The sequence below is a fragment of the Equus caballus genome, chromosome 1 (genome assembly GCF_041296265.1).
Source record: "Equus caballus isolate H_3958 breed thoroughbred chromosome 1, TB-T2T, whole genome shotgun sequence".
NCBI classification, from domain to species: Eukaryota; Metazoa; Chordata; class Mammalia; order Perissodactyla; family Equidae; genus Equus; species Equus caballus.
Genome location: NC_091684.1, coordinates 154,314,577 through 154,339,922, shown reverse-complemented (window position 1 = coordinate 154,339,922; position 25,346 = coordinate 154,314,577). Strand labels below are relative to the sequence as shown.

Genomic DNA, 25,346 nt, shown 5'->3' with positions numbered 1-25,346 from the left:
GACACTTCCAAAGTCGGAGAAACTCAAGTAATATGCCAGTTTTAATTAGTAGTTTAGTAACTTAACCCATTCATGTCATTTCTTAATCTTGGTCAAAGATTAAATCTTTAAAGAAAGAACTGTGGAATGGTGAAATATCATGCCCTCTTTATTTTAGACTGTGTTATCATCAATACCTGGGGATGGGTATCAACATGGTTTGCAGAAAATTATTATCCACCTTCTTAGAGCTAAAATGCCATATAACATCATCTTATTAGTAATTTTTCTAAAACAAATTGAACCCAGTATTATCATCTGAGGAATTATTTTCACCACTTCCCAAGTTACATGCTAACAATTTTAATCTCAACAATTTAAATCCTACAACATCTTCACTGAGCAAATAATAAGGAAACAGAAGGATAGGACCTAATTGAAAGAGTGGTCTTGATTATTCTGGATACCATTAGGTATATTTTAGCTCAAGTCCATAAAAATATATCCACAAGTTGTAGAGAGAAACAGTTTTAAAGAGGGACTCCAAAATGATGCCAAATGCAATGAAAAGGCCAAGAGTCCACGATGCATCACACGTTGATATCACGCAGTGGTCTTAGGAACAAAGATACATTACAATTTGTCCAGTAATAAAAATAATTGGTCTAGAGTTACTTGCTGTAATACATACTGTTGCTTTATCAGCTAACAACCGAATTTAGAAGTTCAGTTAAAAACAGAAACAGAAAACAATTTCTCACATATCACTCTCTGCTCTTTGATTTTTAAATGACATACATTCAACATCTGCTACTGAATCTTTACTTCCCATCTTAGAAAAAAAAAGATCTCTATACAACTTTGGACAAAAGTGAACATCGCAGTTTTAAAAGTTCAGGAGTATTTTTTCAACGAATATTTATCATGAGCATTTTTGCAGTTTTGTATGAAATGAACCTGCTAGACCTTCCCTATGAAACTATGAACGATGAGAAAATGGCTAGGAAGGTACTGACAAGATGATCAACACAGCCAAAGTTCGGGGAGGGGGGGATTAAGAAAATTACACATCGACATACATCTCAACATTATATTTGCATTTACAGGTAGGCAACACAGGTAGAACATTTCTTTTAATTAAGAGCAGTGATAAGGTTTAGACTTGAAATCAGAAAACTCACACTCAAATTAAAGCTTATTATTATGCGTGTGACCTCGGGCAGATCCTTTGACCTCCCCAGCCTCGGTCTCATCGCACGCAAACATGAGGATGACTGCACACACTTCAGTGGGGTGAAATGAGTACTGAATAAACCACACACGGCAAAGCACAGTTTCTCAGCAGACACTCAACATTTCTACAGTGAATTCTGAATGCTCAGTTTATAGTCACTACAGCCCCCAATAGGTCCTAACAGATCTTTAGGAGTGTTTTTCTTCACTCTAAATTTTTCCCTTTCCATACAGATGTTTTGTTTGGAGCCACTTCTCTAATTTACTAGGATAATAATGAGCTCAATCCTTACCCTTATGGAAAATTCTCTTCTTTTTATCTTGATGCCAACCAGTGCTTATGCATACGCTCACTGCTGAGTCCCACAGTCCACTGGTAAGAATTACTGAATAACATGCACAGACTGAGGGCCACTGTTTTCTCATCCCAGAAACCTTCCCAGTGACAATTAGGAAACTCCCTCAAAGTTCAGCAAAATTCACGAAGTAACCGCATAAACCCAATGAGTGTAACTCAATAACAGCGTTAGCCACTAGAATATCTTGATACTAACTCATTAAAAAGAAATTACCTCTTTCACACTGGGGTCCAGTAAAGCCGTAAGTGCATGCGCATCGATTTGGGGCCACACACCTGCCTCCGTTGAGACAGCCACTTTCACAGACAGCTGTAAAACAAGGAGAGAGAAGCTGAGAGACTTCACCTGAGAGTAGATGCTAATATAGCAACACTTACCCTCATTGCAAGGACAACCAGGAAAAATCTAATAATCACCCTGGTGTTTGTTTTAAACAGTTACAGTATAGTTCCAGCTCCTCAGATGTTCCTCAGTCAACTCTTAGGGAAAGCTGCCTGGAAGAGGTGAGTTTGTACCTGTGTCAATGCTGACGGTCTCATTCCATGGAGTATGAGAGCAATGCTTCCAGTTCTGCATCGAAATTCGTGGTTTATAAGAGACCTCCCCTGATGGGAGCTGCATTTTGCTTATGATTTGTGTTTAATTTCCAGAGGCCTCCCATGAGGAGAAACATTGGCCCCTCTTCAGAAATGCAGTATGTTAAATCACACAATTAACCGCAAATGACAAAATGTTGATACTGACATTCAGTAATTTATGCCCCATAAGGAGGACCCAGTTGAGTGTTACAACATAATCTATGGAAACAATTAGTGAGATAGGTCCAGATGCTTGAGGGAGGGACATTTTCCTTGTCAGGAAAGGCATTAAAATAAGAACTGGAAGCTCATGGCCTGAACGACTCTTCTCTGTACAATTTCCCGTAATTCTTTTATGCGTGGCCTCTTTCTGGGCATCTTTATCCATGGGTAGTAGCCTCTTCCCTGCCCAATTTGCCAGTCCCACCCACTCTTCAAAGCGCAGCTCCAATCTCCCCCCTCCGCGAGGCTTCCCTAATACCTCCATTTAAATTAATTCCTCCTTCATACATTCCCCATGCATTTGCCTTGTACCCCTGTGGCAGTCCTGGCGTTGAGCCACTCAGATCTCCCCAAGAGAAACTACTGTGAGGAGCTTAGTTGGCTGACAGCCTCCAGCTGCTGCACCTTCAGATCTGCTGCAAGGTTGATGGCACTGACACACTCTCCTGGCTGCTACCACCCAAGAACTCAGCACAGCGGAGTACTGGAGACTGGAGACTTCTGCCCAAAGTGGAACTCTTCTATGGAGCAATCTTTGCTCTGGGCTCCCCATCAGCTTAGCCAAGACTTTCCTGGGGCTGCACTATAGTCTGAGGCCCCTTCCACACAACTGTCCTTCATTCCTTCTCTCCTTGCACAGCAGTCAGAGCTACATCGTGGTCAGAAAGCCCTCCCCTCCTACTCCTGCTTTATTCTTCACACATCTTTTCCACTATAAATCTCTTGTGCATCTAATTCTGTCTTGGCATGTGCTTGGCATCAGAGGACATGCACTGAGACAACCCCTTACAACCAAAAATTATGGCAGGGGTCCATTTCTTATCACAAAATTAGAGAGGTTTATGTATATTAATTGTTCTGATTTGCCCCTTAATTTATAGTCAGGAGAGAATGAAGAGATTTTAAACAGAAAAGAAATTTTGAGCTTGCCTAAGCCAACCCTCCCATTTTACAGACTAGAAAACTGAAGTCTAAGAAAGGTTTTCCAATTCTGTAAGTGTTAACTGAGCACCTGTTGTGTGCTCAGCTTTCTAGTAAACTCCCTCCGGGAGCACCAAAAGGAGCAGAAGACGCACAGCAGCTCCTCCTGACTCTCCTTCCTTTGAAAATGCCTTTGAATCCATCCCATTCCCACCTTCTCTGAGGCCAGAGATTCAGCGCTGGTCTTCCAGCTTCTTCCCCCTCCAGTTCAACCTCCACCCTATGGCCAGTGAGCTTCCTCACTGTAAACCTTGTAAGTGAAGTGCATAAGGCCAGTATTGCTCAGCACTAAATGCATGCGCTGTGAAGTCAGATTGCTTGGGTTCAAATCCCAACTCTGCCACTCACTACCTTATAGCCTTAGAGAAGTTACTGTGCCCCAGTTTCTTCATCTGTTAGAAGGTAATAAGGGCCTCTAACTCAAAGGACTGTTGTTACATTAAGTGAGTTAAAACACATAAAGAGTTTGGAAATGTGCCTAGCACATAGTAGGCATAGAGTAAGGGACTCAACAGATGACCGTTGCTGTTGTTGGCTGTAGTTATCTCACTCCCCTTCCCTGGATCTACGTTGGATGTCAACATGGTATGCATAAAGGCACTCAAACCTGGCCCGACTTTCATTCCAACCTTATCTCCCTTCCCATCACTTCCCTCAGCAATTGAGTTCTAGCAACACCAAAGCACCTGCTATGTCCAACATCCATGCTATGTGACATTCCGGTGCTTTGGCCCATGCTGGCCATCTGCCTAGAAGGCCCATCTCCCATCATCTGAGAAGTGAACTTCCACCCATCCCTCAAAACTCAGCTCAAGGGTCTCCCGCACTGGGGAGGCTGTCCTGCCTCCCCTCTCTCCACACTCCTGCTGTGAGCTGCACAAAACTCAATCATTATTCCTACCACACTGCAGTGTGTGGACAGTCACAAGGGCATGATATAAATTTTGGTTTATTTATAATACCATTATTCATCATAGCAATGATACATATACAATGGCAAAAACTGGAAACAACATGAATAAATGCTCATCATTAAGGATTCACTTAATAAACAGTAAACATCCATAGAATGGAGTATTAGGCAACCACTAAAATGTATTTTAAAATGTTTAATAACATGGAACATACCTCCAATAAAATATTAAGTGAAAAAGAAATCTGAAAAATTATGCATACAATAATATCTCATGTACCAAATATGCATTAAAAGACTAGAAGGTAGTATCTGAAATGATGAAATTATGGATAATTTTATTTTTTATATTTTTGAATGTTTCCAAACTTTCTGCAGGGTGCATATATTCATCTTAGTGTAATAAAAAAATAAGCTTTTTAAAAGGAATTTTTGTCTTCTGCAAAGCATAAGGACTGATAGAGAGTAGACACACAACAAATGGTGTTCATGAATGAATCAACAAACTGAACACCATGTGACAAGTACTACAGTACCAGAATCTAGACTGGACAACTAGAGAGATGCAGATACCATAAACCAAGAGGAAGAACATGTTTGGGGAGAAAGATGAGGTTGAGTTTGAAATACTTTCTTTGAGATGCTTCTTGAAAATCCAGGTGGAGATGTTCAGCAATCAAATGAAAGACATACATCTGGAATGAACAAAAATTCTGCGCCTTGGGTGGTGATTGTAAATCAAAGGGATGAGGTAAGCAAGTCAGTGAAGATAAATGAGAGGAAAATTAATCAAACAACCCATTCCCAAGGTTCCAACTGGAAATCTGGTGCAAAATGCGTTGAGTAAGTGATCTGTTCACGAGTAAGAGTCACTTGGACTTTTGTAAAAATGCCACCTCCTAGGTAATCAAAGAAAATCCATCAGCACTTCTCTCTGTATTCTTTTGGCCTACATGTCAGTCTACTTAGGTTAACATCTAGAATACTTACAACTATGGTTTACTTACGTTGTCCACAGTGAGTCCCTATGTATCCTTTCTGGCATATACAGTGATCGTCACTGCAGCTACCTCCATTCATACAGCGGATATTACAGTGTTGGACTTGAAAAGGAAAACACAAACAAACAATGATTTACTTTTGGAATTTAAGTACATGAATTGCAAGAGTTTGTAAGAGTTGATTTGTAGTGATTTGAAGAGAAAATAAAATGGTTTATCAAGACATATATTTATGCAGAAATAATCTAATTGACAATGCTAAACATGTTATCATTCGCATGTATAAGAGATTTACAAGCCAATGTAACTGTTTCTTTGATATTTACTTTAACAGTATTAAATAACTTCCCTAATTTAGCAGAACTCACCACTCAATGTCATTTCTATAATTTATACCAATCAGAAAATATGCCTTGAGTACAAGACAAGATTATGACGGCAATTATTTTCCTGTTAAAAGATTTAACTCCCATGTAGGTGGTCAGGAAAACAGTTAGAATGATAAAGTCCAAGGAATTTTGTTAAAAGAAATTTTGGAGGCAGCAGAAAGAAAAAAGAAGATGCCTACAACGTCATTTAATAACAAGACTGCCTGACAATGGAGACCTGCATTTGGCTCAGAAAGACCTGCTTGTTTAAACTGTAACCTTAAATCATCTAAGACCCAAATAAGACCGAAGTGTTTGGAACCCACTCTTTATCACACTGTCACCTACAGAAGTGTGAGCTTCAGGGCTCAGGGCTAGAAAGACCATGGGCTGACAGACTTAGACCTGAAACAATGAGACACTAGAAGAAGCTGCCCTGAAAGATGCCTGCAGGCTCCATTGTGAAAAAGGATGACAACGTGGGCGTGTGCTCTCATTTCTCTAGTGTTTAGGCTGTCTCTATTTCAGTAATTTAGGCATGCTAATAACACTTCCAAAATCCCAGGCTGTCCCCTAGTTCTCCAGAAGCAATAACTACCCTACTTGGAGAAGACTAAAGGCTTGCTTGAATTAATCATTAATCTTCATTGACACACCCCTATACAAGGAGGGCAGGATTGGGCATTGGAAGTTTGGCTTACTCTGCCCTTTCCTCCAAGCTGTGGGAGTAAATTCCTTAGGAAAAAGGCTCAACAACTTTACAGAGGGAGAAGAGAACCCCTTCTGTGTGCAAGAGCAGAAATCAGCTGCTTATGCTTGCTCTTATGCTCAGTCTTCCCGGAGCACAGGGGCCAGCTCTTCCAGGAGCAGAGAGGACTCCTCCCAGCAGCCACCTTCTTCAGTATCCCTTGTTAGGATGCTCAGTACAGTATCAAAAAGTGGTTCTGACTTGAGGAGAAAGGGCCATTTTCATAAAGAGCTACGGCAAATCTGAGCATGACAACAGGAAAAGGAAGCTGCCAGAACTCAGTACTTACCGTGTCCTCACAGAGCATGAAAGAGGCAGGTCAAGTGGGAAGTGATGCGCCTTTTCAAGAACATGTCACACACTCACTGAAACACCATCAAAGGCTCCCCATCTCTACTGTATTATGCTCCATCTCTCAGCATTCAGAGCCCTTGTCAGCATGGCCCCATGGGCCTTTCAGGGTTCCCTTGGACACTCCTAACACATCCTAGACTCGGTCCCCAATCTACTTGTCAGTCAATCATTCACTCAACAAATATTTCTGAGTACACACTGTGTGCCATACAAAATGCCAGGCACTTTGTGCTAGTCTCTTCGTGGAATCTCCTCTTTAACCCGTCTCTCTGTCTCTTTACCTCCAACTCTTAACCCCACCATACAGCACACACAGCTCCCAGCCAATACCGAAATTCTACTTATCCCCAAGACCTATTACAAACATCTCTTTCCCTTGACCCTTTCTGATTTCTGCTCCCCGTATGCTCCCCCACTAGATATGAGCCCTCTTTCCTCTGTATATTTCCTCCACTGTATATTTCCTCCGACTCCAGTGTACCTTATACTTCTCTTTCGAAATGTATATTATATAATCTAAGCTATTTTTCAGTTATTTCTCCTGTCCCAGTCCATTTGTCTAAAAGCTTCTTGAGAGTGGGAAGTGTCATGATTATTAATTATGTCCCCACATGCCCAGAGCTGTGCCTTGCCTATTTGGAGTTGCTGTGTGGAACTCTGCTAAATTAATTCCTATTTACTTAATTCATGCTAGCTGATAATGACATCAAAAGCCGTACTCAAAAACTGAGACGAAAAAGTTGCCCACTGTATCCTAAGCGCTTATACAGCCCTAAGTAGGCTGCTATTAAAAATATTTTTATCTTAGTTTCCCCATGAATAAAAGCAGAAATAGCTCCTTTGTGGGAGCATTGCTATAGAAGTCAAGCAACCTGGGAAACATTAAAACAGTTATTTGAGGCTCTTATGATTCTACCAACATGTCTCAGCCCAAATGCTTTTTAACTAAAAAACTATCTACAAGTATACAAAAGAAATGATCCGGTGAAAAATTTGGATAATATTCTAAGTAGGTCAGGAAAAGTTGTATAGTTGCTTTAAAATTCGAAGTGAAACTTAGCTTCATCCTATCTTAGCAAAACAGTGAGGATTGGGAAAAGCACAGGAAATGATGTCATCTGTCAAGCAGCATAGGAACTCAACCCACAAACTGATTTCAATTAAACTGGTTCATGCCAAGAGCTAATTTCCATTCCCACATGAGCAACAAAGACATTTAGCTACTTTGCGATAAAAAAAGCTAACGGTAGTTTTAATAGTGACTTTACATTATTTGTTCAATTTGAAAAATAGAATGAATTCTCCTTCGTGGAAGAATGATACATTTACACTTAAATGCAATATAATAAAAACCTCCTTGCTATCCTTTTACATTTTTCTACCCTGTCTATCAGGTGAACCATTTTCAGCATAAAGTATTCTTTCTCCTTTAAAAAATAAAGACACTTGGTCAGACTTGTGAAGCAGTAAGCTACAGTTAGTCCAGTCTCCGGATAAACCACTGAGCCCTGAATCCTCGGGCTGGGGGAGCGAGCTCATCAGCAGATAACAGGCTCTACATCACCTGCTTTGCCACAAACACATTTACCATAAGAAGCTTTACATTATTTGTGACTCTTAGATCTTTAGGGGAAAAAAGTATTTCTTTAAAGGTAGGAGCAGTCCCTCAGGATTTCTGTGGAGCAATAAAGGAACTAGATATTCAGTTTCACTACAGAGCAGGAACAATTTAGAGAGTACATATATACGAATTGGTTTTAGTTTTTATTGAGTCCTGCCATTGATGCATATTCTAAATTTACTCTGATTTGAATAAGTATTCCAGATGTCTGGCAATTGGGAGACTAAGTTCTATGTCTCTAGAAAAAGTCAATTGAAAAATAAGGGCTCCACTGAAACCCATAAGGATGTTCCAAATTTACCGGATGCTCTAAATACCTCGTCAGAATATATTCCTAAACTCAATTTGTGTTAAGATTTTACCAGAAACTGAAATTTCTAGGAGAGCCCAAGTGTCAGCGTGCAGGTCTAGGCTATCACATGCAGTTAGCCCTGAGAGTTTTGAGGTCCCAATGAGGACTTGCCCTTGAAGATGGGAAGACAGCCTCAAAGGGTTTCAAGTAAGGTTCAACATCCTAGGACTAACAGAAAATGTTGCCATTAACCTGTATCCATATCGGATCCCAAATTAATTTTATGTTCATTCCAGAAGATGTCCATCAGTCATTTCAGTCATTCAACAAACAGGTACTAAATGCCTTCCATTTGCCAGGCATCAAGGAGAGTGGAAGAAACTTTCTTTAGATTATAGCTCAGTACAAATTAACTCTTAAAATGACCAACCAGAAGAGAACAATGTGGGTGCACTACTGGAATGAGAGAGATGCAGAGTTGGCACTTAGGTCTAAAGACCTCAGGTAAGGACTTTCTTTGGGATGCATTAGGTTGGGAATGATTTTGAAGACCTGCCGTTATCTTGGCAGGCAGAAGGGGCAAAAAGAAAATTGGGAACAATTTTCAAATAAGCATCTGTATGATAAGTATGTGATTTTAATTTAGGCACTAGAAAAAGCACACGATAAATAAATTAAACAGCTGGACTAACTTCTGGACCCTACACCTAAGACAACAGTCCATTGGGGCAGCCAGAGTCCTGCAGGACAAAAATGATTTTCACTGGGAGAGATAACAGCAATGACATTTTCCTTAAGTGCATAAATATCCTGTGGAACCCAAAGACACACCACTCAGAAGAGCAGCTTCACTAGAGTATCTCCAAAAAAAAAAAAAAACCCAACCTAGCAGAGCTGGAAAGGGAAAGGGTCCAGAGAAAGACAAGTTACATGATAGCAGTGATAAAGGCACCTCCATAGAGGGCGGACTAGACAGCAAAGAACTCAATTCTTTCTGTGGGTAAGGCTGAACAGATTCCACCCATTCCTCTCTCCCACGTCTATATAAATGCCACACTTCTCACAAAAAACCTTTCCAAGGGTTGCTTCTTCCAGACTAGCTACAGCACCACCTTTCCATCCTCTGAGTGACCTCACACTTTCAGCAGGGGGTTCTACCACACTCACTCAGACTCGCTAACACACTGCTCTAGAACTGTTCCCCCGGCCTCCTTACACCTTTAGAACCTGGATTCGTGTTGGGAGTACCAGCACTCTAAATTCTCACCAGTTAAAGTAAATTGAAATTAACAAAATTTTATCTGAGGGTAAAGAGTTCCACATAATAAAGATATTAATACTCCCCAAATTGATATACAGGTTTAACACAATTCCTATCAAAATCCTAGAAAGACGTTTTTGTAGATATAGACAAGATCAATCTAAAACTTATTTGGAAAGGTAAAGGAACTAGACCAGCTAAAACAGTCTAGTTTTAGAAAAAGAAGAATAAAGTGGGAGAGATTGGTCTACCCAATTTTCAAGACTTATCATTCTAGCTCAGTAACCAAGACTATATGATACTGGAGAAGGAACAGACATATGGATCAATGGAATAAAGTAGAAAACCCAGAAATAGATCCACTGATTAGAATAGAATACGCCCAACTGATTTTTGACAAAAGTGTAAAAGTAATTCAATGGATGAAGGATAATCTTTCAGAAACAAATGATGCTGAAGCAACTGGACATCCATAGATATTAATTGAACCTAGAGCTTAACCTTGTACCTCATACAAAAATTATCTCAACATGGATCACAGATGGAAATGTAAAACATAAAACGATGTGACTTTTAAGAAAATACTGGAGAAAATCGTGAGGATCAAGGTCGAGACAAAGAGTTCTTAGACTTGACACCAAAAGCACAGTTCATTAAAGGAAAAATTGATAAATTGGACCTCATCAAATTTTAAAACTTTTTCTCTATGAGACTGTCAAGAAGATGAAAAATTAAGCTATAGAGTAGGAGAAAATGTTTGCAAAACACACTTCTGACAAAGGGCTACTATTTAGAATATATAAAGAACTCTCCAAATAGTAAAATAGCAAATGACCGAATTAGGATCAGGGCAAAAAACACGAAGAGACATTTCACTGAAGAAGATATATGGGTGGCAAATAAGCATATGAAAAGATGTTCAACCTTATAAGCCAGTAGGAAAATACAAATGCAAAGTTAAAACCACAATAAGATATCACTATATACCTACCAAAATAGCTAAAATTAAAAATAGTGACATCACCAAAAGCTGGTGAGCATGCAGAGAAACTGGGTCATTTGTACTTTGCTGGTGAGAATGTAAAATGGTACAGCCACTCCGAAGCCAGTCTGGCAGTTTCTTAAAAGGCCAAACCTGGGCCAGTCCTGGTGGCCTAGTGGTTAAGTTTGGCACCCTCTGGTTCAGTGGCCTGGGTTTGGTTCCTGGGTGCAGACCTACACCATTCAACTCAGTGGCCATGCTGTGACAGGGACTCACACAAAATAGAGGAAGATTGGCAACAGATGTTAGCTCAGGGTGAATCTTCCTCAGCAAAAAAAAAAAAAAAAAAAAAAAACAAAAACTCGAAATTATCATACAACCCAGCAATTGCATTCTTGGGCATTTACCCCAGAGAAATGAAGACTTATGTTCACACAAAACCTGTATGTGAATATTCATAGCAGTGTTGTTCAAATAACCAAAAAACTGGAAACAACCCAGATGTCTTTCCACAGATGAATAGCTAAACAATGGTACATCCATAGCATGTAATACTACTCAGCAATAAAAGGGAACAAACTACTGACACACACAACAACCTAGATAAATCTCCAGGGAATTATGCTGAGTGAAAAAAAGCCAGTCTCAAAAGTTAACATACTATATGATTCCATTTATACAACATTCTTGAAATGACAAAATTTTAGAAACAGAGAACAGATTAGTGGTTGTCAGGATTAAGGAGAACACAGGGACAGGAGGAAATGACTATGAAAAACTAACATGTGGGATCCTTGTGGTGATGGAAATGTTCCATATCTTGACTGTATCAATATCAATATCCTGGTTGTGATATTGTAATATAGTTCCATAAGATGTTAATATGAGGAAAACTGGGTAAAAGGTTCCCAGGATCTCTCTGTATTATTTCTTACAACTGAGTGTGAATCTATAATTATCCCAAAATAAGAAACTTAATTTTAAAAACATTTTTAAAAAGCATAAATAATAACACAGGATGAGCATCAAATCTATCTCCAAATTCTAAAACATAAAATTTAGGGAAAAACTTCTATAATAATATTTTATATATTATTTACGAAGATAATAATCTACATATAATTATAATAAGAAGAGTTTGAGTGAAGACATGGATCAGTAACATGGTAGGTCTTTATGAGAACTGGGATTGCTCAGGATCCATCTCCAGCCTCAGAGGCTGATAGAGTAAAGAACAGTCCTATGGATCTGGAATTAAAGTCTAGAAAAAACACTGTTCTGACTCTGTCTAGCCAATCTTCTCTTTTTGCCCTGGTGCCTCAATGACTAGTGGCAAGACTCCCAATAGGTTAAGGGAAGCCACGTCTTCCTTGTGCCCAAAGAAATTGCTGGCTGGCAGTTTAGACCTTCTGGAAATGCAATCTCTCATTCAGGCCACTAAGAGATCATTTCCTGTTCTCAGAGTCACAGGGCGCTCAAGTCAAAAGCAACCTGAAAGAACAACCCTCTATTCATTGTTTTCATTTTCAAATGAGAAAACTAAGGCCTCAGAGGTGCTACAACTTGCCTAGACCTCCTTAACCCCTATCACATAGCAAATATAAAATTTCTCATAGGAAATATTGGTGAAATGATCTAAATTTACCCCCTTTTAATAAAACCACAGGTAGCAAATGCAAACATTCACTGAGTTGTGTTATCCTTCTGCTAACAGGAGAGTCAGCAAAGTGATCTATCCTCATTTATTGTCTACCGAACTATGGCCAGGAAGTTCTATAGGACGGCATAGCTATTCCCTAGAATCTCACTTCAAAAGATTAGAAACAATTCTGATCATCCCCAGCTACCCTTAGTTTAAAACATTCTGCCTCTTCAATTTTGCAAGCTGTTTAGACAATATTAGTTCAGGTAGAGTCCAGGCCAATGATTTTAAAGGCTCAAAATGCCTCAAAGATCCTGAAGAAACCAGATCCTCCTTCTCACACCACTTTCATTCAAAAGCTACCTGGGGGGGCCAACCCCATGGCCTAGTGGTTAAGTTCTGTGCACTCCACTTTGGCCACCCAGGTTTTGTTCCTGGGCACAGATCTACATCACTCATCGGTGGCCATGCTGTGGTGGAGACCCGCATACAAAATAAAGGAAGACTGGCACAGGTGTTAGCTCAGGGCAAATCTTCCTCAGCAAAAAGAGGAACACTGGCAATAGATGTTGGCTCAGGGCAAATCTTCCTCACCAAAAAAAAAAAAAAAAAAAAAGAGCTACTTGGGGACTTTGTCCAATGTCCAGGTACACTAGATAGACTCAAACCTCTTCAGAGATCACCACCCACAAATCTTGGGGCTTCAATCTGTAGCCTAAATCTGGCCCACAGGACCTTACCACTATAATCCTCCCATCTTGCTGCTAGCTTAAAGACTATTACCACCATAGCTTTTCCCTCTGGTCTTGTTAACATCCTGTCTTCATAGCTCATGATTTTTACTTGACAGAGAAATTATTAGCAGCTCACACTATCATTAAAGACCTTTCCAGCTGGGCACCCAATTTTGCCATCTGGATATATTTTCTCCCCTACTCCCCCAAAGGAGCACAGTCTTGTTGGTTGGTTGGTTCAAGAACCAATCTGAGAGATGGGGTCTGTTCCCAACTTGATGTCTAGTCTCTTTCCCCACCCCAGAGGCTCTCACTCCTCAGCAGCAACCTAGAGATCATCCTGATGGAGATGGAGATGTCTGACATCTGGAAGTCCTGCCAGCTGACCTCTCTGCCTCCTAGTCCTCCAGCCCAGGTGCCCTTGATGCATTGAATGAACCTGCTGTTGCTTGGAGGACGCACATTCAAAATCAAGCTCAGATCGAGTAAGAATATGCGACACTCAGTGCAATAGGCAAATGAGCCCAAGTTCATGGGGGGCTTTCTATTCCAATCTCCAACTGGCTGTATTTAGTACTACGCTTTGTTTGGAAGGAGATTGTGAGACAATAATTTAAATGCAAGTAGTTTGTTTCAGAAATAATTTCAGGAAACACTGGTAGGAGAGTGGGGAAGTGAGGCAGGGCAGAGGAGAAAGCTAATGACGTACATGATTAAGCCTATTACAACTGTGGGCAGCTGGGGCTCAATTCTGCCAGGGAACGTCAGGAGACAATGCAGAACACACCCCATAGTTATGCAAACTGAGAGGCAAGGAAGCTGGGGCCCTTATCCAACATTCTCCATCTGTCACTGGTTAAAAGTTGCTTCTAGGGCCATTAACCCTCCAGGACTTTCAGCTTGCCCTGCCTGCAGACCTGGCATGCTCCCTGGCCAGGAAAATTTTATAAAACTCTCAGGCAGAGTCACCTGTGTTCACCCATGAATGGCAAGGTATGTGAGTGGGCCCCAAGAGGGTCTGCTACCCAGGATTACTTGCCCTCTACTGCTACTCGGCTTGAGAGCCATGGTTAAATATTAGGATGCTTAACAGGTAATGAACCCCGACAACGCTGAAGTCTCTACTTTAACAGACAAAAGAGAATGCACTTATTCCATAATACTTTTCCTTAAAACCTTGTCAAAAACAGAACACATGGTAAGCGGAGTGTATTTTCTCATAAGAAACAGGTAATGGAAAAGGAACCTACATTTTTGGCCTTGGTGATAATCAGGGCATTAAGGGACTGCTTATATAGACATGAACTTCAATGTTTTTAACAACTGATAGTGACTCCCCTCTTTCTCAGCCCCCTACATTTCCCCGACTTCACTACTGAGGACCCCACACGTGAAGGGAAAAAACACAATAGAATAAGCAAGCAAAGGCTCTGAAGAATGAACTGTGGACATTTATTTGGCATCACAGAATGAACAAAGTGGTAAAATTCTGAAAGGGAAAATATGTTTGTGCTTCATGATAAAATGCCCCCAGAAACTGCCATAATAACCTCTTATATTTTCTTCTTGCAAAGGCAGGGGTCTTGAGTTTTAAAAACATATTTAATCAGATTCATATTTCAGTACCATAAGGAAGAATGCCTAGGTTTCTTGAGCCAACAGTGTTCATTAAACAATCATTTCATTGAGCATCTTTTATAGTGTTTACATTGGAGATACAAAGATAAATAAGGCGATGCCTACACAGAAGGAGACCATAATCTTTATATTATTCATAGTAACTATGTCCCATAGGTAATTTCCCTATAAAGAGGGAAGAAGGGAAATGAGAGGCCAGATTAAGGAAAGCCATTCCAAGTATTTTGGGCAGAACAGAGAAGGCAGATGTTCTAGTGAAAAATGTATTGCAGGCAAGAGAAAAGCCAAAAGCAAATTTAGGAGAAAATAGGGCGTAACCACATAAAATAATATTATATATAATAACATGTTATACTCACTGGATCTGGAGCCACAGGAAGGAGCTATCTGACCAGATGGGCAAGTGCACATATTTGGCCTAGAACAGAATCCATCCCCACAGGAATGCCGGCAAATGGCTGTGAATGAAACCAGAGGTCTGTTAGCATATGGCTTCAGAGCACTGGGATGGACAGGGACCCAGTCCTCAAATAAGGAAACCTGGGCTCTCAGGCTCCTCGTTAATTCTGTCATCACGACTTATGTGATCTTAGGCCTCAGCTTCATTCATTTACAAAACAAATCTGTTGGACTAAATAAACTCTGGCTGTAAAATTCAGCGACTCCCTTCTTCCTATCAGTGGTTCTCAGCTTCTCTTTGCTTCTCCACAGCATTCAATCTATCAAAAGTCCAGGACATCCTACGAAGGGAAAACAAAACAAACAAAAATCCTGCATCTCAACATATTTATACGCCTACAAGAATTCTGTTTGTATACTATCTTTAGGATTTAAGGATAAAAACAAATTGCAGCAGTATTCTTGGGAACCTATTTTATTATAAAGGCTTAACATTTAAGAATTTTCCTAAAAATACTGTGCCCTGCTAAGACAACTTCTCTAGAGCAGATCCTGCCAGTTGAGAACATACGATCTAGGAGCAGCTTTTATCCTACATCTTAGTCCTGTTCGGACTTACACAGACAGTCTGAGAGGAGAAGTTTGGATCAACTGCAAAAGTACTGATTCCACAGTCAGGAAGACGAGAGAAATATTAACATTTTCATACTACCCAGAGATTAACATCATACTGGTACCAAGGGCTCTGCTAGTGGCCAAAACAGTAACTTTAAATGGCAAATGCTTTATATTTAGCAGAATACTAAGATTTGGTCGCTACTCTTGATATTCATAGGCATGATTCTTTCCTCACACTCCTATACAGCCTTGCAAGATGGAAACAAGATGTGCGAGGCTGAAAATAACACACTTGATAGAAAGTGCACTGATGAAAGAAGCTTAGGATTGAGATTCAAAACTATTAAGAAATAAGCTGTCAAAGGATCCTAGAAACATTTATTTAATACCTGAAGACAGCATCTTTCAGAGATTCTACAGAACACCAGGGAAAGTGTTTGTCATCGGGAGTTCATTCAGAAAACTCTAAATACCATTATATCTCTCTCTTAGTGATTCCATTTTGATCCTGAAATAAACTACAATCTGCCAAATGAGTAAGTTGCTTTTAATCAAAATGAAAATTGGGAAAGGGATTAACTTTTTCCGGTCACCAAGAGAATGTTGGTTGAAATAACGTATTCTCCACAGACCACTCTAGACCAAGTGAGAAGAGGGATTAAGGAATTCCTTAATGTCCTTTAGCTCTAAATCTCTCTGTTATACTAAAGGAATTTTCTGAAAACTGAAAATTATTTCTAGGTATGATGACTATAAGAGTTCATGGAGGATAGATGCCATAACTAATCTGACTTGGTAACTCCATTAAATAACATGTTGTCTGGCATGCGACTTGTCGCTCAACGCTTGTGGGATGTGATGAGAATCTGGAGGCTTGCCATGGCAGCAGAGTCAACAAAGGAATCTCTGGTACTCATTTGAGCTCTTCCGTAGTCTTTCCACTCATCTTCCTCTGATGTTCTATCTGCTTCCTTTCCTCTTTGTCTAAGACACAGGTCTGCCTTTGGCCTCGACCACCCAAATTCAACAGACAAGGTTTGGGTAGGCTTGTGGGTGGCCAACAAAGTTAGAAATTACAAGAAGGAAAGCAGCAATAATAAACTTTTTTCAATACCCCATCAAAGTGATTATATAGAGTCTGCAGCCAGGCACGACATACGTAATGATATGCAACCTTGATCAAAGTATCCCTGTGGCTCTGCTCCCTATATCTCAGAGAAATTCTAAAGGAAGTCACTGAATTAAAATATAACAGTGGTTTGACCAAGTTAATGTATTTCCCAACCTGGATTCAGAGAAAGTAGGAAAATCTTAGAGCTGGAAGGCTCTGCTATAAACATATTAATGCTATGCAATTACAAAGGATCAAATGCTAAGAATCACCATGCAACCAAAACAGCAAAGGAACATGAAGAATGATAAACTGTTTACTTACGGACAATACACTGATTTCCACCTGGTAAGGTTTTCCATCCAGGGCAACAGTAAGCATTATAACGTGATCCACAGACATTGGGTCTAAAACAAAAACAAAAATATTCAATCACAAGAATTCTATATTTTTTTAAAAAAGAATATATGACCAAATAAAAGAAAAAAAATCCCTGAGTTATTAGAACAGGATGACTCTTTGCAGACAGAGAAGAGTAAACTTACGGGACTCAGTGTTGGCTTCATAATAATGAATTCACTTCAGTGTAATGATACAAATAAGGATATGCCTTAATATCACCTATGCATACAGGAACATCAACCAGAGATGCAAAGTGCAGTGCTTCCTATCACAATGCATAGATATAAAAATCTATGGAGCCATATGAGTCTAATTTAAACAACAAACTTTCTACCAATCTAGTTAAGTCTTCACAAAATCTATTGAATGTAAGGTCTGAAATTTCTACTCATTGAAGCAGTGTGTATCTTTTTCGATGGCGCAGCTCACCTCTAAAAGGTGACCACATTCTTCCTTTCACTAGAATTATAGGAATGCAAATTCTGACGTTAGTCAGAAAAAAAATAAAAGCCAAAATATGTAAATATTTCTTTTGCCAAAGTTTGGAAACACAGATGATACCGGCAGTTACAGGAAAATAAAGTCAGTGTCACTCTGGGTATCTTGTTTACAGACAGTTCATCATGCGTCTTGGAGAAATCCTCCATTCAGAATCCAGATGATCCATATTTAACAATTTAAGGGAGCAGCTGGGTAAAGATCTAGATAATTCTATACTGGAAACTAAGTTAGAGGACAGAACACGGAGACTCAAAAGAAACCATTGATTTTACCATTGCATGTGAGCACCTAAACATTGATGCTAGTTCTTCAAGTTCAGGGGATGACGAGGAAGGTCAAATGTTTTGCAATCAATTTCACAAACTAGGAGCTATTCCAAGGCTTGCTGGTATAAATACTGCAGTCCCATAAGCACAAGCCTTCCAAAACAACTGCATAGTTCAAATGTATTTTCGTTTGGGGTGCAGTCAAACATTGTCCCTATATATGCAAACTTTATACATGTAACAGCACAGAACCCTCCTGCGTTTCCTCTGAACTCACTGCTTCAACCACAGGCAGGACTGGGGACCAAGCCTTTGCCCTGTCCTGTACTGCTTTATAGCCCCAGAGAACCTGGAACACTGTGCAGGGCAAAATGCATACCTCAGAATGACTGATGCTGAGGTCAGAAAGAGAAGTAGGAAGAAGGATGGAGGAGCCAAAGAAAAGGTTCAAAATCCATACCCAAAAGCCCAGGGCTTCTCCACAGCCAGACAGAAAATGATTGGATAGAAGCTGAAGATGTGCGTGACTTTAGGGCCTTTCTGAGCCTTGGTTTATTTCTCTACGCATTGGGATGAGGAAATGTGTGCCTTGTCTACGTGATGTGTGTGTGTACATCAGATGAAATAACAGACATGAAAAGTTTCATTTAGGAAAAGAACCATGAAAAAGCAAGGCAGCATTATCATCATGATGGAATCATCTTCTGACTTAAATCAGCCTCTTAGCCAAAGGAAACGTAGCAGATTAAGGAAGAGAGAAAGACTTTATTAAGAATTCTAAGCCAATGGCTCTCAATCCTTTGTTCCTCCTGTGACAAAGTTCGGTTCAGGGTGCCCAGAACTTCCTGGGGTAACTCAGAACCTTGGAAAGGAGAGTGAGAGGAGAAGATAGGGTGGAGGACTGGCACTGAAACCTTCCAAACGTCATAAAAGTTCTCTTGATGTAAAACGCCCATCCAGGCCAAAGTCAACCACCTCAAACCTTCCCCACCAACAGCCCATTACAACAAATCCACTGGATCCAGTCCAGCCCCAAACTAAATCCTGGAATAGCTTCAGAGGACCCCTGAGCCTTTGGAGTGTGTCCTGTAGTTGGAGTAACTATGTTTTTCAAACAAAAATCAGGACATATTGTCTGACAGGAATGAGTGTATTTATGGAGTAACAACACATATAACAGGGTGAAAAAGCTAAGAAAAGAGCCCAGAATGAGTCATTTCAGTCCTACAAAGCAAGCCATCCAAAAGGTTTTCCAAGGTATTTGAAAAATCACAGTAATATAGACACCCTTTATTGTTTTTTCAATGTTTAGACTCAACCTACAGACAAAACATGGAATATGTCACAATTTACAATGGTTACACAACAAAATGTAAATGTTTTAAACCTTCACATGTAAAAGCAATGGTATAGCAGCCGTAAATCAGAAAACAAGTTGGTAAGAAAGGTGTGGAGAGAAAGAAAGCACCTGATCCAAGAAATAGAGGTTTAAGTATATCATATCATGTTTTAAAATAACCAATAGACAACTAAAAGTCATAGTTAAAATTATTTTAAAAATGGGAAGGAGAAGAGAGAGAAAAGATATAGGTATAGAAGGGAGCTATGGCCTCATCTTCCTGGCAAGGAGCCAATAGGCACTGTTTAAACCTAGACATGGAGGTATGAGTGTAGTAGATGGTGTCATGGAGATAAATACAGGAAGAACTAAAAATAGAAATGGTTAAAACTGCTTGCCTTAAGAGATGAGGATCTGAGGAAGTAGACAGAGAATTCTTTTGCTTTCTCACTTAATCCATCCGTACTGTTCATTTTTTTAAAATTTTTTTTTTAATTTTTTTGAGGAAGATTAGCCCTGAGCTAACATCTGCCACCAATCCTCCTCTTTTTGCTGAGGAAGACTGGCCCTGAGCTAACAACCATGCCCATCTTCCTCTACTTTATATGGAGGACGCCTGCCACAGCATGGCTTGACAAGCGGTGTGTAGGTCCACACCTGGGATCAGAACCAGTGAACCCCAGGCCACTGAAGCAGAAGGTGGGAACTTAACCACTGTGCTACCAGGCCAGCCCTTAACTGTTCATTTTTTAAATGTGCTGTTATACTTTGATCATCATCTTTTATTTAAAGCAACAACTTTAAAAGTATGAACACCTTATCCCATAAACAGGGTACTTTCTTCTTCATTAGAATGAAAGAGTATGAACTGTCTTACTCATTCACAGTTCCCTTTCATTAGCTATCACATTTTCAGTTCACTGCATTTCTTAAAATTCCATATAATGTTGAGTTGCGATTCATTTTGTTTGCATGCTTTAACTTTTTTGAGTTTAATATCTTTATCCTTTATAATAAGTAATACATTATTTAATTTCAGTTGTTTCTGTCAACATCCTCAAATGACAAGTGTTATAATCTTGTTGCCATTCATTCTTTAATGACACTAAAAACTACTATCTTATATGGCTTAATGCAAAGCATTAGAAAGATGGAAGATTTCTCCTCTGCTGATTTGGGACTTGAGAACTGCAAACTAATAGAACTCGTTCAAACAAGCTGGGTGGCATTTGTTCTACTCACACACAGAAAAAACAGCTCTAATTCTAGAAATAAATGCAAGTCTTATTTACGTTGGAAAGCACTAAGATATGTAAAGTCTAAAGCAGACATGTTGGATTATGTCCATTATAAAAGAGTTTAAGCGTTCAGCACCAAAAGCATTAACAAAGAAGATAAATCTTTAATGAAGTTACTTTTTTGTGTAAGTGAAGGTGTAGCCTTCATACCCCTTTCTCTTCCTTTCCACTTCATCAGCCATACCTACCAGCCCACGGCCAACTCAGAGTTAAAACTCCATGCAAGTGGCAGTAGCGTTCAGCAAATTAAAGGTAAAATTCAAAGGGAAAAGAATTTTATGATATGTGCAAAAGATACATTATTTCATCCTCATAGCAACTCTTTGAGGTAAGTTGTATCATTATTGTCTTTAACATTAAAGAAACTATGGCTTAGGAAACTTAAACACACTAGCCAAAGTCCCACAGCTTAGAAGAGAAGGGGGATTTGAACTAAGGAAGCCTCACTTGGAGCACACTGTCTTAACCCCTATGTTAAGGCAAGGTGATATTTAGAGGACAAGACAACATTTCACCCAATACCAGTCCTGGTGGCATGGGTAACAATAATCACAAAATGTCCATCCATGGACCAAAGAGAAAGCACAAACTGTTTTTACCTGTATTCTAGTAGTTCTTGAAGGAGAAGAGGAAATATGTTTATATTCCACGTCACTGCTGTATACTCCCTTTTGAAAAATTGCTAAGTCTTTATCTGTTACTTCTCTTACCAGTTGCTTTGAATATTGTGCTCTGCAACAACCCAACTCCAGTCACTCTGGGGGATGGGTGAGCCTCAGCAGCCTGGATATTTGGATCCAGTTCAGACACAGCACTCTGAGATTGTGTGGGCTAGCTAAAGCCCCTCTCAATGGAGCAAACAGCTGGGCTCTACCAGCTCTGACCACATCATTGCAAGAATTGGCCTCTGTGCAAAATGTCTGCAGTGTGTCCACATCCCTTAGCCAGAACCTACTTCTGCGAGTCTGGTCTCTCTGACAGCCAGATAGCCTTTCTGATCCCAAGTGCAAACTCCTTTTCAGACAAGATTGGAGCAATAAAAACAAGTTCAGGGGGGTCTTATTGCATATGCATGAGTTTCTCAGCCTGTAAAGTGACTCAATCCTTGAGCAAGGAGAATACTAAGCACTATGTAAACGTTAATGAGGTGGACCCTGCTCCATGAGTTGAATGCTTTTTTGACCTTTGGAGAGAAAAAACTAGGATTTAGTCCCCTTGAGTATAAGTAGAGAGGGGTAGGTATCAAAAGGCATATGCCCCCAACTGCCCACGTAACATGCCTCAAGGTAATATCCTAATATCCTGCTGTTCCAGAGTTTAAAAATAATTAATTTTCACTGTCAAAAATGTGATAGATCATGAAAAAATTATAATACACAAATAAGCTATATTGTGAATCACACATCGTGATTTTATTAGTTCTTTTTGACAAAATTTTTATCAAAAAGAAAAAAAAGAGAAAAACTAGGAGTACTATCTGATGAAGGGACCCACTGCTACTTGAAGAAACTTTGTAAATGCTCCGCCCTTAATATAGAGCTGTTATTCTGGCCCTCTTCGCTGAAGGCAGAGGTCACATCTCCCAGCAGTGATTTGAATACCACATGTGACTGTTCCAGCCCATCTGCCAGTCACAACAACCCAAGTAATGAAACTTCAAACTCTGGTAATGAAAACGGCTTCCATGGCCTCCTCAAGCTTGAGCTGGGCTCTCCAGACCCAGGGACTCATTTCTGGATCGTCTGGGTCAACACTGGCTGGGACACGGACAATCCTGGTTTCCTTCTTTGAAGACGCAAGCCAGCCAACCTCTGTAACCTACTTCACGCAGTTTTTCTTAATAAAAATAACCTCAAAAGAAACAGAAAGAAGAACAGTTTGTATTCTGGGGTGCAAGACTTTTATTCCTTTCTTGCTTTCTCCCATCTCCAGTAGATCAGTGACTCTATTATCTTTTCCTCCAAAGCCAATATCTGTTTCTCTCTCCCTCTTTCCTTCCTTCCCTCTCTCTCTCCCTCCTCCCTTCTTCCCTCCCTTCCTTTCTTCCTCTCTTTCTCTTTTCAGTTTCTATTCTAAAGGCATTTAGAATTAAACATTCTGTTACTACTTCCAACTCAATGTACCAAAATCACACAGCTCATCTTCCTATGTAGCCAGTGGGTTCACTGCTGGGCACACACAGAGTACCTAAGCAATCACCTTGCCCAGAAGTACAAAGCTGCTCAACAATATTTAGGTGAGGACCTATTAGGTGCCAGTCTCTGTGTTAGATCAGAACTAAAAGTGACAAAGATGAGCACACCTAACACCCAGATCTCGGTTTCTGATACCATTTTCCAGTAAAAGGAACCAGGTTTCCTGGGACAAATGGCTGATTCTATAACTGGGCAAGAAATATACAAGATGAACCTGGAGCATCTTGTGGTGACAGAAAGTAAGAAAGGGCTAAAGAAACAAACAAACACCCCCAGCAACAGGGGCATGTCAAGAGACAAAGGAGCCAAATGAAAGAGCTCCCAATGGCCAAAGCTAGAACCACGTGAGCAAGAAAATAACGAAAGTAACATTGGATTATAGTCCAAAGTATAAAACAAATGTCCGTGAGTCCATACTGATAAATAAAGATTGGATAAATAAACAAATGGGAGAGAAGAAATAAAATCTCCTGTGGTAGAGAATTTCAAATAATTTATGTAGATACTCTGCCTTCAAGGCGGTGGAACCTAACTCCCCACTCCTTAAGTGTGGGCTGGACATAGTGAGGTCCTTTCAAGGGAATCCCAGTTAAGGGACAATCTACAAAATTCCTGACCAATACTTCTCAAAACTGTCAAGTCATCAAACACAAAGGAAGTCTGAGAAACTGCCATAGCCAAAGAAGACATGACAACTAAATGTCATGGGCTATTCTGAATGGGATCCTGAACATAAAAAGGACATTCAGTTAAAAAACAAGGAAATATGAATAAAGAATGGACTTTTAACAATAATGTATCAATATTTGTTCATTAATGGTAATAAATATATCATACTAGTATAAGATGCTAACAACAGAGGAAACTGTGTCCGGGGTATATGGGAACTCTCCGTATTATCCTGGTGATTTTTTTGTAAATCTAAAACTGTTCTAAAATGAAAAATTTGATAAAGAGTAAAATATAGTAATGCTGTAACCATGCAATTATAAATAAACTGTTACATTAAAAAAATAGTGTCTAAAGACACACTCTTTGCTCTCGAAAGAAGATAGGCACGTAGGCCAACTGTCGATACAACAGGTAAAACATTGATATCAAAGTCAGCCTGGGGAGCTAGAGGAGTCCAGAACAAGGGGGCTTAGCATGCTCATCCAAGCTAGGCTCAGAAGGGGACTATCTGAGCTATGACTTGATGTTTACCAGTTGCTTAAGTTCCTTCTGAAATTCTCTAACTTTATAAGCAAATCTCTTGTCCAAATGTTGGCGTTTCACTGTTGGACTGATATCACATTCTTTTTTCCTACCTTCCAAGTCCCTCTCTGTTCCATTAGGACAATGTAGCTAAGTATCTTTCATGTTCACCATGATTATTTCTGTTCTCCTAGGATCCAGAGACGGACTTTTACCCTCCATAAAATGTTAAACATCTCACCGTAGCTTCAGAACTCTACCAGGTAGGCCTTCTCGACCTGCCCACTCTCTTCTCCACCTACACCTTCAATTCTATCCTCCTGCTCCATTCCTCCTCTTCACCATCTCAGCCCTCAACCATGTACACTCCCCCACCCCCGCCACACACACACACTAAATCCAGACTCTTCTTCCATCATTCTACTAGCTCTCCCATCTTTCCCTTTTAATGTATAATTCCATCTTTCCCCCATAGTAACAAACCCTTCCTCCCTGATTAATAATTCCCACCTTTCAACCTACCAACACAATTCCAGACACACCTCTCAAAAGCCTACATCTACTGTCTTGTAATCATGTTTTAAATAATTACACGTCTAGATTCTCATCCATGAAACCCATCCCCACACCCTCTGATCCCAGACTAATAGTTCTTCAAGCACAGAGACAATGTCTGTTATGCCTAGAACATCCTAAAGCCAATTTGGAAGCACACAGGATAACATTGACTAAAGGCCTTAATAAGTATAAAGCACAATTAACACACATTAATACCATCTCTTTGGCATCATAAATAGGCCAGCTGTAAATGCCACCAACTTGGAAAACCATCTAATAGTGAAAACTATTTCTTACAAATTAATTTCAAAAGGCTATAGGCGGTTAAACAGCAATGCATAATGGTTTCATGCCATGGTTATTTTGCTGACATGTTGATAATTACTCTAATCAGTGATGTTATCAATGTTTACAATTCAAGGATCAACATATTTCCTTCAAGAAAATGCTAAATCAAGGTAGACAAAAAACTCACTTGAGTATCTGATTCTATTCATTTCTTTAGCAAAAGAAAACCAAAAACCCCAAAAGCAGCTAAACAAAAGTTTTCAGTTCACCA

General features: G+C 39.8%; 1 protein-coding gene across 1 annotated transcript in view; it reads right to left on the bottom strand.

Moving 5' to 3' along the window:
- FBN1 (fibrillin 1) overlaps positions 1-25,346 on the bottom strand; it is a 227,686-nt gene that overhangs the window by 179,595 nt on the left and 22,745 nt on the right. The window contains exons 3-6 of the mRNA XM_023617896.2: positions 17,359-17,441; positions 15,266-15,364; positions 5,273-5,368; positions 1,785-1,880 (exon numbers count right to left, since the gene is read on the bottom strand). Coding sequence (XP_023473664.1) covers positions 1,785-1,880; positions 5,273-5,368; positions 15,266-15,364; positions 17,359-17,441 — 374 coding nt within the window. The remainder of the gene's footprint in view (positions 1-1,784; positions 1,881-5,272; positions 5,369-15,265; positions 15,365-17,358; positions 17,442-25,346) is intronic.